Source organism: Rhodamnia argentea, chromosome 11 (genome assembly GCF_020921035.1).
Source record: "Rhodamnia argentea isolate NSW1041297 chromosome 11, ASM2092103v1, whole genome shotgun sequence".
Classification (NCBI taxonomy): domain Eukaryota; kingdom Viridiplantae; phylum Streptophyta; class Magnoliopsida; order Myrtales; family Myrtaceae; genus Rhodamnia; species Rhodamnia argentea.
In genome coordinates, this window is record NC_063160.1 from 5,134,414 (window position 1) to 5,147,104 (window position 12,691).

The 12,691-nt window shown below is 41.4% G+C and overlaps 1 protein-coding gene across 1 annotated transcript; it reads left to right on the forward strand.

The window, feature by feature from the left end:
• The first annotated feature begins 505 nt into the window (after positions 1 to 505).
• LOC115739434 (transcription factor bHLH93-like) lies at positions 506 to 2,557 on the forward strand. Its single transcript, XM_030672527.2, has 4 exons — positions 506 to 1,220; positions 1,658 to 1,834; positions 1,960 to 2,127; positions 2,239 to 2,557. Exons 1-4 carry the CDS (start codon positions 591 to 593, stop codon positions 2,323 to 2,325), a joined length of 1,062 nt encoding a protein of 353 aa, XP_030528387.1. The 5' UTR covers positions 506 to 590; the 3' UTR covers positions 2,326 to 2,557.
• The last annotated feature ends 10,134 nt before the right edge of the window (positions 2,558 to 12,691 follow it).

Genomic DNA, 12,691 nt, shown 5'->3' on the forward strand with positions numbered 1-12,691 from the left:
TTGGTTTTTTTAAATTCCGTGTTCGTAAAGTTTTAAGAATATGTTTGTGCGCGGGCGGGCACCCACGAGAGATGTTAAGGAAAAAGCCAAGCACACCACGCAGGAGTACATTACAGAGCATGAAAGTCGCGGTGGTCTACGACGGATGCTGCTCTTCGACGGAGGCGGATTTGTGGGTCAAAGCCCCGAGGGACAGGGTGATTAGAAATTTTCAACTTTGTCTGATTGGATAAATTCGGCGATAACGACGTCAAATAACCCTCAGAGAGAAAGAGAGAGGGAGAGAGAGAGAGAGAGGGGCGAGGGGGGGCCAGATTCCATTTCAATCTTGGACTCTTAGCTAAGCCGCTGCCACTGACACAGAAAAAATATAATCCGTATGTACATATCTGCATTACACAACTTTATACTATACTCATAATGACAATAATAATAATAATAATAATAATAATAATAATAATAATGCATTTCTAATAAATTACTCATTTATATATTCCCTTCCCACTCGCTTCGCCTTCTCGCTGATCACCCAACTCTATTTCTCTCCTGCCCCAGAGAGTGACAGAGAGAGAGAGAGAGACTGAGAGATTATGGAGCTCTCAGAGCAAGGCTTTTTGGAGGAGTTGCTGGCTCCAAGGAGAGAGATGGCCACTTGCTGGACCGCTCTCCACCAGCACAACGAGCTCCTCCTTCCTCCATGCTGGAGCCTCGACCCCTCCGGCGACAACCCGGCTTTTGCCTCCTCGAACCCGTTGCAGCTCCTGTCCCTATCCCACCCGCCTCCCGCCACGGTCTTCGGCGACGCCCGCTTCGCTGAGGCCTATCACCCATTGGATGTCGTCCACACGTACACCGTCCCTCCGGAGCTCGAGTACGCCGCGAATTATAACCACAGCAACGACGCGTATGCCTCGATGGTGGAGGACGAGGAGATGTGCGACCTCATCAGCAACGACCATTACGGCCAGTGCGCGGAAGAGAGGATGATGGGGATGAACAGCTGCAAGGTGGAGGCCTCGGAGCAAGCTGCGGACATCAACAACAGCGGGGTCGCTGGGAATATCGACGCCGGGTCGTCGTATTGCTTCGAGAAGAGGGGCTCGAGACCAAAGAAGTTGGAAGGCCAGCCGTCTAAGAACTTGATGGCGGAGCGGCGGAGAAGGAAGCGCTTGAACGACCGGCTCTCCATGCTCAGGTCGATTGTTCCCAAGATAAGCAAGGTATGATACGATCTGACTTGGATTATTCATTCCTTTTTCTTTCCCTCCTTTTGTCCTTGATCAAATTGGTAAAATTAGATTTTGTCACATCAAATTTGGTTGAGAGGGAGAGATCGGGAAATCTTACCTAGCCAACATTTAGATCCGGCTCTACTATCTTTCCCTCGCCCTGCAAAGAAAAGACGCGTGTAATCAAACTCGACTCTTAACTCCGATTTGCTGAAGTTGAGTACCCAACAGTCTAAGCTGTCCGAAAACGACCCTGTTGGCGGATTTGTTTCTTCTTTCGGCTGAACCATAAAGCTTCAAACAACGTGCAACCATCCTTTGGCTGATGAAGATGATCTTCAGACTTGTGTCTGTAGAGAGACTGAATATTAGTTCCCTTTTCCTCTTTGACTGATGCAAGGATATGACTGGACAACGATCTTTTGCAGATGGACAGGACTTCAATCCTAGGAGACACCATAGATTACATGAAAGAGCTCCTAGATAGGATCAACAAGCTTCAAGATGAGGAAGAAATGGAGGTTGGAACAAGCAGCCCACTCAAATTGATGGGCATCGCCAAAGATCTAAAGCCCAACGAAGTCCTCGTCAGAAATTCACCCAAGGTCTATTTGAACATGCCTCACCTTTTTCTTGGTGTATTTTCGATTTTCCACAATTATCATGGGCTATGGGAACTGAGCAATGAACTGAAATTTTCCTTTCTTCTTTTGGTTCTATTGTTTTGCAGTTTGATGTGGAGAGGAGAGATACGGACACCCGGATCGACATCTGCTGCGCCACAAAGCCCGGGTTATTGCTCTCGACTGTGAACACATTAGAGGCGCTCGGCCTCGAGCTTCAGCAGTGTGTCATAAGCTGCTTCAATGACTTCTCAATGCAAGCTTCTTGTTCAGAGGTACATGTGATTGATTGTACATGAATCTGTCTATGGTTATTTTTGCTTCAATCAACTCTCCATTTAGCTCTGATCGTCAAAGATCCATAATCTCTCACCTCTTTTTGACAGGTAAATGGAGGAAGAGCACTGTTGAGTCCAGAAGACATAAAACAAGCGTTGTTCAAAAATGCTGGATATGGAGGAAGATGTCTTTAGGTAGAGAGGTTGCAAAGAAAAGAAAACGAAATTGCATGTCAGGACTTGGTTGTCCTCTATTTTCTGAATTAGTCTTGATTGGATTGGATTGGAGGATCAATTCTTGTTCAGCTCCACTCTAAGTGGATTAATTATGGGTTACCTACTCCAAACTTGGGGTTAGAAATTAATTCCTTCATTTTGCAATTAAGGTCCAATTTGTTCTTGTCCCCAACTTGAATGAAGGGAACATAAACAATGGCAAAAATAAGCTGCGGAGAATAATCTTGTCTGGATTTATTCAGTGAATTAAGAATATGTTTGGAATATATATTTTGCTGGATGTGAGGAATTAGCCAGTACGGTCCTTTGTTCACACTCTAAAAGAATTCCCTCTCTCTTGATGTCACATTCCCAACATCAGTCCCACACACCCAATAATTGCAACTTAGGATTGCATTCAATGGTCATGTTTTCTTTCTCGTCCATGAATGTTCGGCGACTATGCGAGGTTTTGATTTGTTTATTGCCCAAAAGATGCATGGGCTCTCTTTCCTGCTCTAGAATGGTCGCAACTTGCAATCAACTAACCCTCATTAATAATTTGAGATAGCAGTCAGTACGTATACGAATGCACAGGCACGATATTTGCGAGTGGTACTCTCTTTCGGTCCATTCGCATACATTTGGATCGACTCGCTAAGTTTGGCTCAAAGGAGTCACGAGTTCCGCACGACTTAGAAAATTATAATGGTTGACCGATACGAGTACCGCAAAGTCGCTGCAGGAAGTCTAAAGGCCAAAGAGCGATCAAAAAAAGTTCATAGATACGATCAAAATAATGTTATGTTAGTGACAATTATGTATATCATCTTCAGTGACGCTTCAAATGATAAAAATAGGGAGAATTATCAAAAAAGTCAGAAACTTATTGTAATTGTGTCAATTCAATCCTTTTTTTTTTTTTACAATTGAGTCTTAAACATTTTGCATTTGTGTCAATTCAATCCATCTGTCATATTTTGGCTTGCTTGCACCGACGTGTGACTTTTTTTAAAATCTTATTTTGAAATTTTTTATGATTTCTTTTTTTCTTGTTTCTTTTCTTTTCTTTTGTTTTTTTCATTTTTTTTAACTTAGGGCCGGTGAGGGTCGCAGCGCCCTTGCCTAGCTAGATCCGGCGAGGGCGTCTTGGCCTTCTTCTATGGCCGATAAGGGTCAGCCGGTGACCGTTGCCGGCCCTAAGTGGAGGGAAAAAAGCTAGACAAAAGGAAAGAAAACAAGCAATAAATTTTAAAATTTGTTATAGTCTTATTAAAAAAAGTTTACGTTAGCGTTGGCAGTAAAAATTCATCGGATAAATTGAATTGACACATATGTAAAAAGTTTAGCACTAAATTAGAAAAAAAAAAAAAAGAGGAGGGATTTAGAACTGAATTGACACAATTGCAATAGGTAGATTACTTTTTTGATAATTCTTTCATGGAAATATAATGATAGCAAGAAAAGGAGTTGATTCCAGTTTTCCGGATTTGGTCCAACCTGGTTAGGATTCCACTTATGGGCCGATTTCTCTTCCCAAGATCTTTCCTTTCTTTGAGCTCCAACCATACCCGAATAATTAACTTGCTTGAAAGCAACTTGATGAGAGATAATGCCAGTGAATCAAGTGCAACTTTAGGTTAAATCAAGAAGATCACACTAACAACATGAAATTGTTTGTTCGGACTGTTGGGGTGTGGTTTATACTTGTTAGGATTATCCCACATCGATTGTGGTAGGAGCTGGTGATCGGTTTATAAGTGTGAAGGAAAGTCTCATCATTTGAGCTAGCTTTTAGGATGAGAGAGGCTTAAGACCACCCAACACTGGTATTAAAGCCCAAATTATCAACAAGTCTAGACCCAACAATCCCTTATGGAAAGGGCTGGTGGGGAAAGCCTCATCGTCCTCATCAACAGCAAAGTTTTAATTTAAGGGTTTGAACCAAAATAAAACCTTATATCTCTATTTCTATTTCTCGCTTTTAATCATTACTCTGTTGTTGTTTGTGCACCTAATCTTGACATCCATCAACAGGAAAGTGTTAATTTAAGAGTGAACTAGAATAAAATCTTGTGTCTCCATTTCTATTTTTCGCTTTTAATCATTACTCCATTGTTGTTTGTGTGCCTAATCTTGACACGGATATTGTATTAATATGTTCCTTTAAAGGGTAAAACATCCTGGGCTTTTTCCTTTTTAGCCCAACCGGAGATGAAGTTTCATGGGTGCAAAGCCAAAATAATGTCCTCAGCGTATTTACTAATATGGGTGAGTGATTGCCCAATTGTCTTTATTTACCATATCCATGGAGGACAATAGTTAAACGCAGTACTTGTTTGAACCTTGTCTTCTGCTAATCAATGTCACGTTTTCACTGCGCACAATTTTTGCAGTAGACAAGAGTTTCTTTCTCTTGTCCTAGAAGTTAACACACACGAATCGTGATGAAACCAAGTCACCATTCAAGTGCCAGCAGAAACAAGAAAATGTGGTCTTCGCATCTGAAAACCTCCCACGATTAGTTTGACGTATAAGGACGTCCTTGTCCTTTTCTAATTTGGAAGTACTATTAAGCGCAATGTGGCTAAACCTAAACCACAATCCTTCTGACAAAAAAAACACAATCCTTAAAAAGGACTGCTTTAATCAACCTGCGGAATTTGTTGGTTCTCTTTGAGGAGTCAGCCAAATTGACAGCAAATCGACGGAATTAATCGAATGGGCGATCAATGTCGAAACATGTTACGGATGTTGCAACGTACGTTATGGGCGTCTTTAGTCTTTTCGTGCAGTTGATGAGCCGTAAACAAACATTCGCAACCGAAGTACACTACGTCAACATGGGGATCAAGTCGAGCATGTATGCGGTGATAAATTAAGAAAACAGATCGACAGATGCGCCAATGACTGCATTTAATCGAGAACCCAACAACTCATATGTTAAATCAATCGCGGTACTTTCTCATGCAATGCCCTGCTTTCAACCGGCTTTATTAGTGGATTTGCTAGGATCCATCCAACTTGAGCTAGAAGTCTGGAGAGCGGCTTCTTATGTCCCGACGGCGAATCTTTCCGGACATTCCTGAGGAGATTCCGTCATATTTTTGGTAACCTATAACTCGTTGTACCTCTTTTAGTGGATCAATCCGAGATCATCTCACGTGACTTTTCCATTAATGACTACCGAAATGCATCAATGGTGTCTTGATAAGGCGCATCACATAGCAATTATGTTTTCACCACCACATTACGGGACAGATTTACTGCAATGTGCTGCAACGAATTCTGCCAATTTCTAGGAAAACTGATCTTTGTCATCGAATATCCTAAACGTATGCCAATTTATGGACAATGTGGTCATCTCTTGAGTTGCAGTATCGGCGATGCGGTCTTTTTCATGGGTATTCAAACCAGGAGCTATCGAAACGGAGGACTGAATGAACTGGAGCGGCAGATTCATCATGACTATAGTGAAATACTGAAGTAACATATGTAAAATATGTATCGAGCAGCAGGCGCATCAAAATTTTTCTGGGCTCGAACGACGGGCTCGTCGAATGCTTCACCCTTCACGTTCCCTTCGTACTGGCCTTTTATCTGCCAACTGATGCATCGTTGCTTAAGCCACACTTTGGAATGAAAAGTGACCAGATTTATTTCAAAGCTACCATCTGAAGTTGGCTCCTGCAGTATTTGGTCGTCAGTGTCAAGAATTGGAAAGACGATGCCAAGAGCAACACTCGAATTCGAATAATCTAGTTGAATTCATAATTGAATCATGGATTTCAGTCATCAAGCTGTTATGATGCACGTGTGAGTTGTGTTAGAAAAGTCTCACATTGGATAATTGATGTGGTGTTGAGCAATTAATATATCCTAGTTGACCCATGACTCATTGGTGAAGGTAATCCAACTAGATATGTTAACAAGCTCAAACTTAGACACGCTCTTGGTGATTTCCCCGAGTGAAGGTATATACATATGGCAGCATATAATTGTGTTGGAGATCCATAATTTGAAACACATATTCCCAATGTAATTCTTTTAGTAGTTTTATCTTTTCAATTCCCATCATTTACAATCTTTCATCTTTAAATTTGTTGTTCATCTTCTTTGCAATGCTGATCAAACTCCTATTTGAAATCACCACTGACCCCATCTCTCAAAATATGAAAAAACAACTTTTTGGTGAAAGATCTTTCACTATTTGTGTCAACACCATTTTTCGTGAAAACGAGATGTCAACTTCTGGTTCCAACAATAGCCAATGCCATTCTTGGACAAACCAATGCTCCTCTTGGCCAAACTTACGCCAATCATAATCCGGTTGGTGTCATTTGCACGACATCTTATAATCATAAAGTCAATATGTTGCTTAATATGATCGATGCCTCACAAAATCTACTTGCACCATTTTTGAGGTGTCAAAAGTTATGAAGGTCACTGATATGTAAACTTCGCCGAACTAGAATACCAGTTCAAAAAACAATTAGCCTTGGTTTTAGAAAACAAATGCTTGGACTAATGTAATGAATAGAACTTAGGGGAAAGCAAGATTACTTATGCTAGTGGGATTAAATCATTAAGGCTAATATGAATGGTGCACGGTGACTTTAACGTGGGGGTACTTATTTGATCCCATGACTACTAAATAAATACTTGAAAACAACTTCACCAAATATTAATGTCGAGTTTATAAACGTAAAGATTGAGTTGTTTCCATCATATACGTGTGGTAAATGTTGTCTTTTGGATTGGGTAATGGACCAAGCCATGCCGGTGATTAATTTGACAATGTCTCTCCAGACGTTTTTCCAACTAACAACACTCGCGAATTTGGAAAGCAAATCTAAAGACGCATGGTATTTGCACCAGGTGCTATGAGACTACTAGCGGACATTCAGATGCTTAAGATTATTCGCCATCGCTAGACCTTTGTTCACAAACGAGACCATTTTAAACTTCATAGATTAACTTGGTGGTTAACGGACTTGTGTGAGTGAATCAGGCGCACAACCCAAATTCGTTTCCTAACGGGAAAGGTGTAAACTACGTCATGTTTGATTCACCCATCCGAGTTTTGACTCGCATCTTGCAGAATTGGTCATGGTAGGGGACACCTGGGGAGTGCGATTTGCCTAACTATAGAAGAGATAAAGATTCAAGAACCATCGCATGAGCTTCATGTTTTCTTCTTTTGCTTGAGAGGGCTGGGCTTAGGACTGATTATGCTTATTTGACAGAGCACGAGATGGCCCTTGTCCGAGCTACTAAAGAGTTTGTTCAAGCATTTGACCCCACCACACACACACACACAAAAAGTTTGTTCAAGCCCTTGTATATTTTGCCGAGGTATACCTAAAGTAGTCACAAGAATTCATGTCAGTCAGACACAGATACCAAACCTTAGAAAATGTGGTGTATTTCTCAACTGAAAATACGCATTTCTATCATTTAATGAAGTCCGGTCCTCGCTTCCTCCTTTTATAAATCAACTCAGCATATATGTATGCCGAAATTAAGCGTCAACGAGTTACTAGCCTTAGACATAATACCCTCCTCATTGAATTTTTTTTTTTTTTCTGGAGGTTGAGTTTGTGGACAACAAACGAAATAGCGATTTGGTTTGGTTGGTTTTCTAGTATGTAGAGTTCACCTTATTTGGGCCTATACATTGCACATTATATTCTCCAATCTAGCTTGCTTCCTGGAAAAGGTGGCATTTATGGGCCTTGACCATTGATGTGTAAGGGGACATCTTTGTGGTCTTTGGTCATTGTTTCATCCTACAGAAAACCTTTCCTAGCCTTGACCTTGACCATCATTTACTTCTTTGGTCCTTGAAGGTTTTCTCCTGGCCGATAAAATTTCTACCGCTCAAAACGCAAACCAATGCTGATTTGTCGTTCATCTCTACTTTACACGAAAGGGCAACTTGTAATTTTTTCTATGGAGACAATCAGCGCATCACACAAAAAAAAAAAAAAAACCAACATAAACAACACAAATTGATTATAAAATGACAACACACGCTCTTGGAGGGAACACAACCAAAGTTATTCATTTCGCTTATTTTCTTCTTTTTACCTCCTCTTTTGTCAAAACGTTTAGACGGTGGACTTCAAAAGATCACTGTCGTTAGGGTTTTCCCTCAAAGGCTCAGGACAAAATTAGTTCAGTTAAAGTTTAGAATAATAGTGACAACAGAAAAAATGTAATATTCTGTGCGTTTTTAAGCGAAGATTACAAGAGCCTATTTATAGGCTTTACATGAAACTATATGAAGCAACAAACTAAATACAATCAATCAAGATAAATATACGGAGTCCACGAATATCCTAATTATCTCTAACATCTCCCCTCAAACTCAAGGTGATTTGAATGATGTCAACTTGAGTTTGGAAAATAAATCCAGAAAACACCCAAGTGGATGTGTCTTAGTGAAGACACCAGCAATCCGTTTAGCAGATAAAGTAGAGACAAGTAGAATGGAGCCTTGAAAAACATGATATCTGATGAAATGACAATCTATTTCAATATACTTACTGCCTTCATGGAAAACATCATTATGAGCAATTTGGATAGTACTTCGGTTGTCACAATGAATGACTGTTCCACTATGGTGACGCACTCCCATGTCTTCTAATAGCCACCGTAACCATAGTAGCTTTGATGTTGTATTAGCAAGAGCTCAATTTTCAGCTTCTGTACTAGAGCGAGCGACAGTGGTCTATTTCTTGCTACATCGTGAGATAAGTAAGTCACCAACCCGGTCAGCATCAAAATAAGTTGTCAACTCCAAGGTAGAATGAATAGAATAGTGAAGGCCATGAAATAACATGCCTTTGACATATCGAAGAATTTGAAGGATTGCAGCAAAATGAATCGTACACGGCGCAATCATATACCGACTAACAATGTGAATAGGATATGCGATGTTAGGATGGGTAACAATGAAATATATAAGACTGCCGACCAACCGCCAATAAAGTGTAGGATTCGAAAGAAGAGTTCCATCGTTTTCATTGAATTTGACATTTGACTCAATGGGAGTGGAAACAATCTTGCAATCAGTGAGGCCAACTCGAGATATAAGGTCGGTGGCATATTTTGCTTGAGAGAGATAATAACCCGAAGCATCGGACGCAACCAACAAGCCTAGAAAATAGCTAAGTTGCCCAAGATCTTTCATTTCGAAGTGTTTACTTAGATACTATTAGAGTTTGGTAACTCTAATATGATCATCTCCAATAATAACCATATCATCCTCATATAATAATAGCATAATGTACCCTCGACGTGTGCACTGAACAAAAAGAGCATGATCGTAAGAACTGGATTTAAAACCAAGAGATTCCATGGTTGAGCTAAACTTTGAATGCCATGCATGGGGAGCCTGCTTCAATCCATACAATGCTCGATGTAATCAGCACACTTTGTTAGGTGAATGAGTGTATCCAAAAGGAGATACCATATAAACTTCTTGAGTAAGATCACTATTAAGAAATGCATCTTTAACAGCCATTTGATATAAAGACCGACACTTAACAGTAGCAATAGCAAGAAGACTGCGAACTGAAGTAAGACAAGTAACAGCGGCAAATGTCTCATCATAATCAATGCCATACTCCTAAATAAAGCCTTTGCTACTAGCCGAGCTTTATAGTGATCCACAATATCATCTACCTACTACGGATAACAGACTTACCAGGAGGCAAATCAACCAAATTCCATGTGTGAGACTTTTCTAAGGCTTGCAACTCATCTGCCATAGCTTGCTGGCAAAAATGATTAGTAATGGCTTCTTTATAAGTACGAGGTTCGCGAAGAGAAGCAATGGTAGAGTAACAATGATAATCACGAAGATGAGTCGGAGGTTGACTCCGGTGGAACGAAGGATAGAACTAGATGAAATGGTTAAAGGCTTAGGTTCCTCGATTGGGGTAGATATGTCAGAAGTAGCCGAGGTGGAATTGCCAAATGGTCCTGCATCAAGATGAGAAGAAGACAACTGTGGAGAGAGAGATTCAGATGACGGTAGTGCTAGATCTTCTAGGAATAATCCACTGAAGGATCGATGAAGAAAGGAACGTGAGTAGTAGAGGATTCAAAAGGATGAAGGGATGAGAACATCTTTTGTTCCCAAAATGAAACATGACGAGACACAAGAAGACGGTTAGAGAGAGGATCCCAATATCTATACCCCTTGTGCTCAATACCTTACAAAATCTGTCCATTATAGGCGTGAAACACAGTAAATTTGACAATAAATATGAAGGAACCAATACCTATTCCCAAGATAATCTTTCCAAATATGAACCTAAGATGTCGGCTCTGCTGGAATTATTCGCCGGCCTTGCAAGAGTGGTCACAGGCTGTGACTATGAGAAAACCTGCGAATATGTGAAACTTCAAACAATAATGAACAACCGAATATATGGAATTCTCGGACACGTCAGGGACGCTTCGAACATCTGCAAGAAATTAGTCAAGCTTGGTTTGTATTGGTCTCCAAGTGTCACCGAAAGTACCTCCCCAAATCTGACTGTGGCGAACTCTACTTTGCAGCAATTCAGCGAGGTTGAGGAAAATCAGGCTGGGCGTAGAGAGGAACTCTCTCTCTCTCTCTCTCTCTCTCTCTCTCTCTCTCTCTCTCTCTCTCTCTCTCTCTCTGTGGTCTTCAGAAGCCTGAGGGAAGTCTGAGCACCGAGGAGACCAAAAAGTCGACTCCTCCCTGTCCACTCTGGGCTCTCACGCCTGTTCTTCGTCAACATTCCACTACCATCTCTTCTTTTAGTTGAAAATTTGCGCAATCTAGATGTGGAGCATCAGGGAGACAGAGAAGAAACAAGCCGTAGAAGAGGGCTCTCTCCCTATCCTTGGCACCAAAAAAAAAAAGAAAAAAAAAATCTATCCGTGCGAAAGAAGATGGATCGTTACCAGAGAGTTGAGAAACCAAAGGTGGATACACCGATTGACGAGAATGAGATTCGTATCACCAGCCGGGGCAGGATGCGGCGCTACATCACCTACGCCATGGGCCTGCTGGGAACCCCTTGAGGAAGGACTCCTCCCATTGGAGACTACAAAGCATGTGTCGATGATTACAATAACCCTGTTGAAGGAGGAATTGGATACCTCATCTGTTGGGTGTCAGCCTCCACTACCTGCGGAACGATTGAAGGCCTTGGGGGAGTTTGAAAATGAAGGAGAGGGCTATCCAATGATTGAGAAAAGATCGTGATCGGCACAGGGATCGCAGTGACAGAAGGGAGCGGGGACGAGAGAGGGATGACGACAATGATTTTGGGCCTTTTGGCCGCAATCGAGACACGGTGGCGCGTGGCAGCCCATGTGGAGGATTTTGTAGGGTTAGGTTCGTACAAGGTCTGGTGGTTCGAAATGAGCAGCGGAAGTGAGCCGAACAGCAACCAAAGGCTTCGATCTTGGCTGAAAATCCGGAACGACGCAGCCGGTACGGCTGGCGTCATGGCTGCCAGCTTGAAAAGTAAATGCGGCCGATGCAGCTGGCGTTACTGCGCATGGAACTCGATGGGCGCTTCCTCAGAAAATGTTGACTCTAATACCAAGTTAAGAACAATAGTGACAACAGAAAAAATATGATATTTTGTGTGTTTTTAAGTGAAGATTACAAGAGCCTATCTATAGGCCTTACATGAAACTATATGAAGTAATAAAGTAAATACAATCAATCGGGATCAATCGAGATAAATATACGGAATCACAGAATATCCTAAATATCTCTTAATAATTAAAATTTTATCGTTGGATAAGTTTTGAACTGATTGTTGTAATTTTCTCGACTGAACAAGAATCCATCAAGTCATTGAAGTACAAGATTTTGTAGCAAAAAGACACCTCAAGTAGCGCTCATTTTGGTGCCAAAAAATTTATTGGATCACTTAAGTGTCAATTTTTTTTCAAAAAACATGTTATTTCAATGCCAACTATTTGAGCTTCGCTAGAAACCTTGGCATCTATGTGGCTTGTAGGAGTTCCTCAATAAAAAAAAATGCCAAAAATAAATAAAAAATTTCACGTAATATTTAAAAAAAATAAAAAAAAAATAGCTAAAAAAATAGAAGCTACGGCGGCCATGGCTTGCACGACCTTTCCCGTGCTGCCCCCAACATCACTAGCAATGGCCGGCGAGGGTGAGGGATGGTCGAGAGGAGTTGTCGAACCTCAACGACCCCTCCCAAGGCCTTGCTAGGGTCCGACGAGGCCTAGTCGTGGCTAGGCGAGGCCTCGCGGACCCACGGCAAGGCCAACCTCGCCCGGATTTGCAAGGTTAACCCTCGTCGTGGCTAGGTGCTCAGCG

Bases quoted from the DNA above. Each gene is read 5' to 3' on its own strand.
- LOC115739434 (XM_030672527.2), top strand. From the start codon at position 591: ATGGAGCTCTCAGAGCAAGGCTTTTTGGAGGAGTTGCTGGCTCCAAGG. The intron at 1,221-1,657 runs GTATGATACGAT...GATCTTTTGCAG, and splicing joins TTGTTCCCAAGATAAGCAAG to ATGGACAGGACTTCAATCCT. The intron at 2,128-2,238 runs GTACATGTGATT...TCTTTTTGACAG, and splicing joins TGCAAGCTTCTTGTTCAGAG to GTAAATGGAGGAAGAGCACT.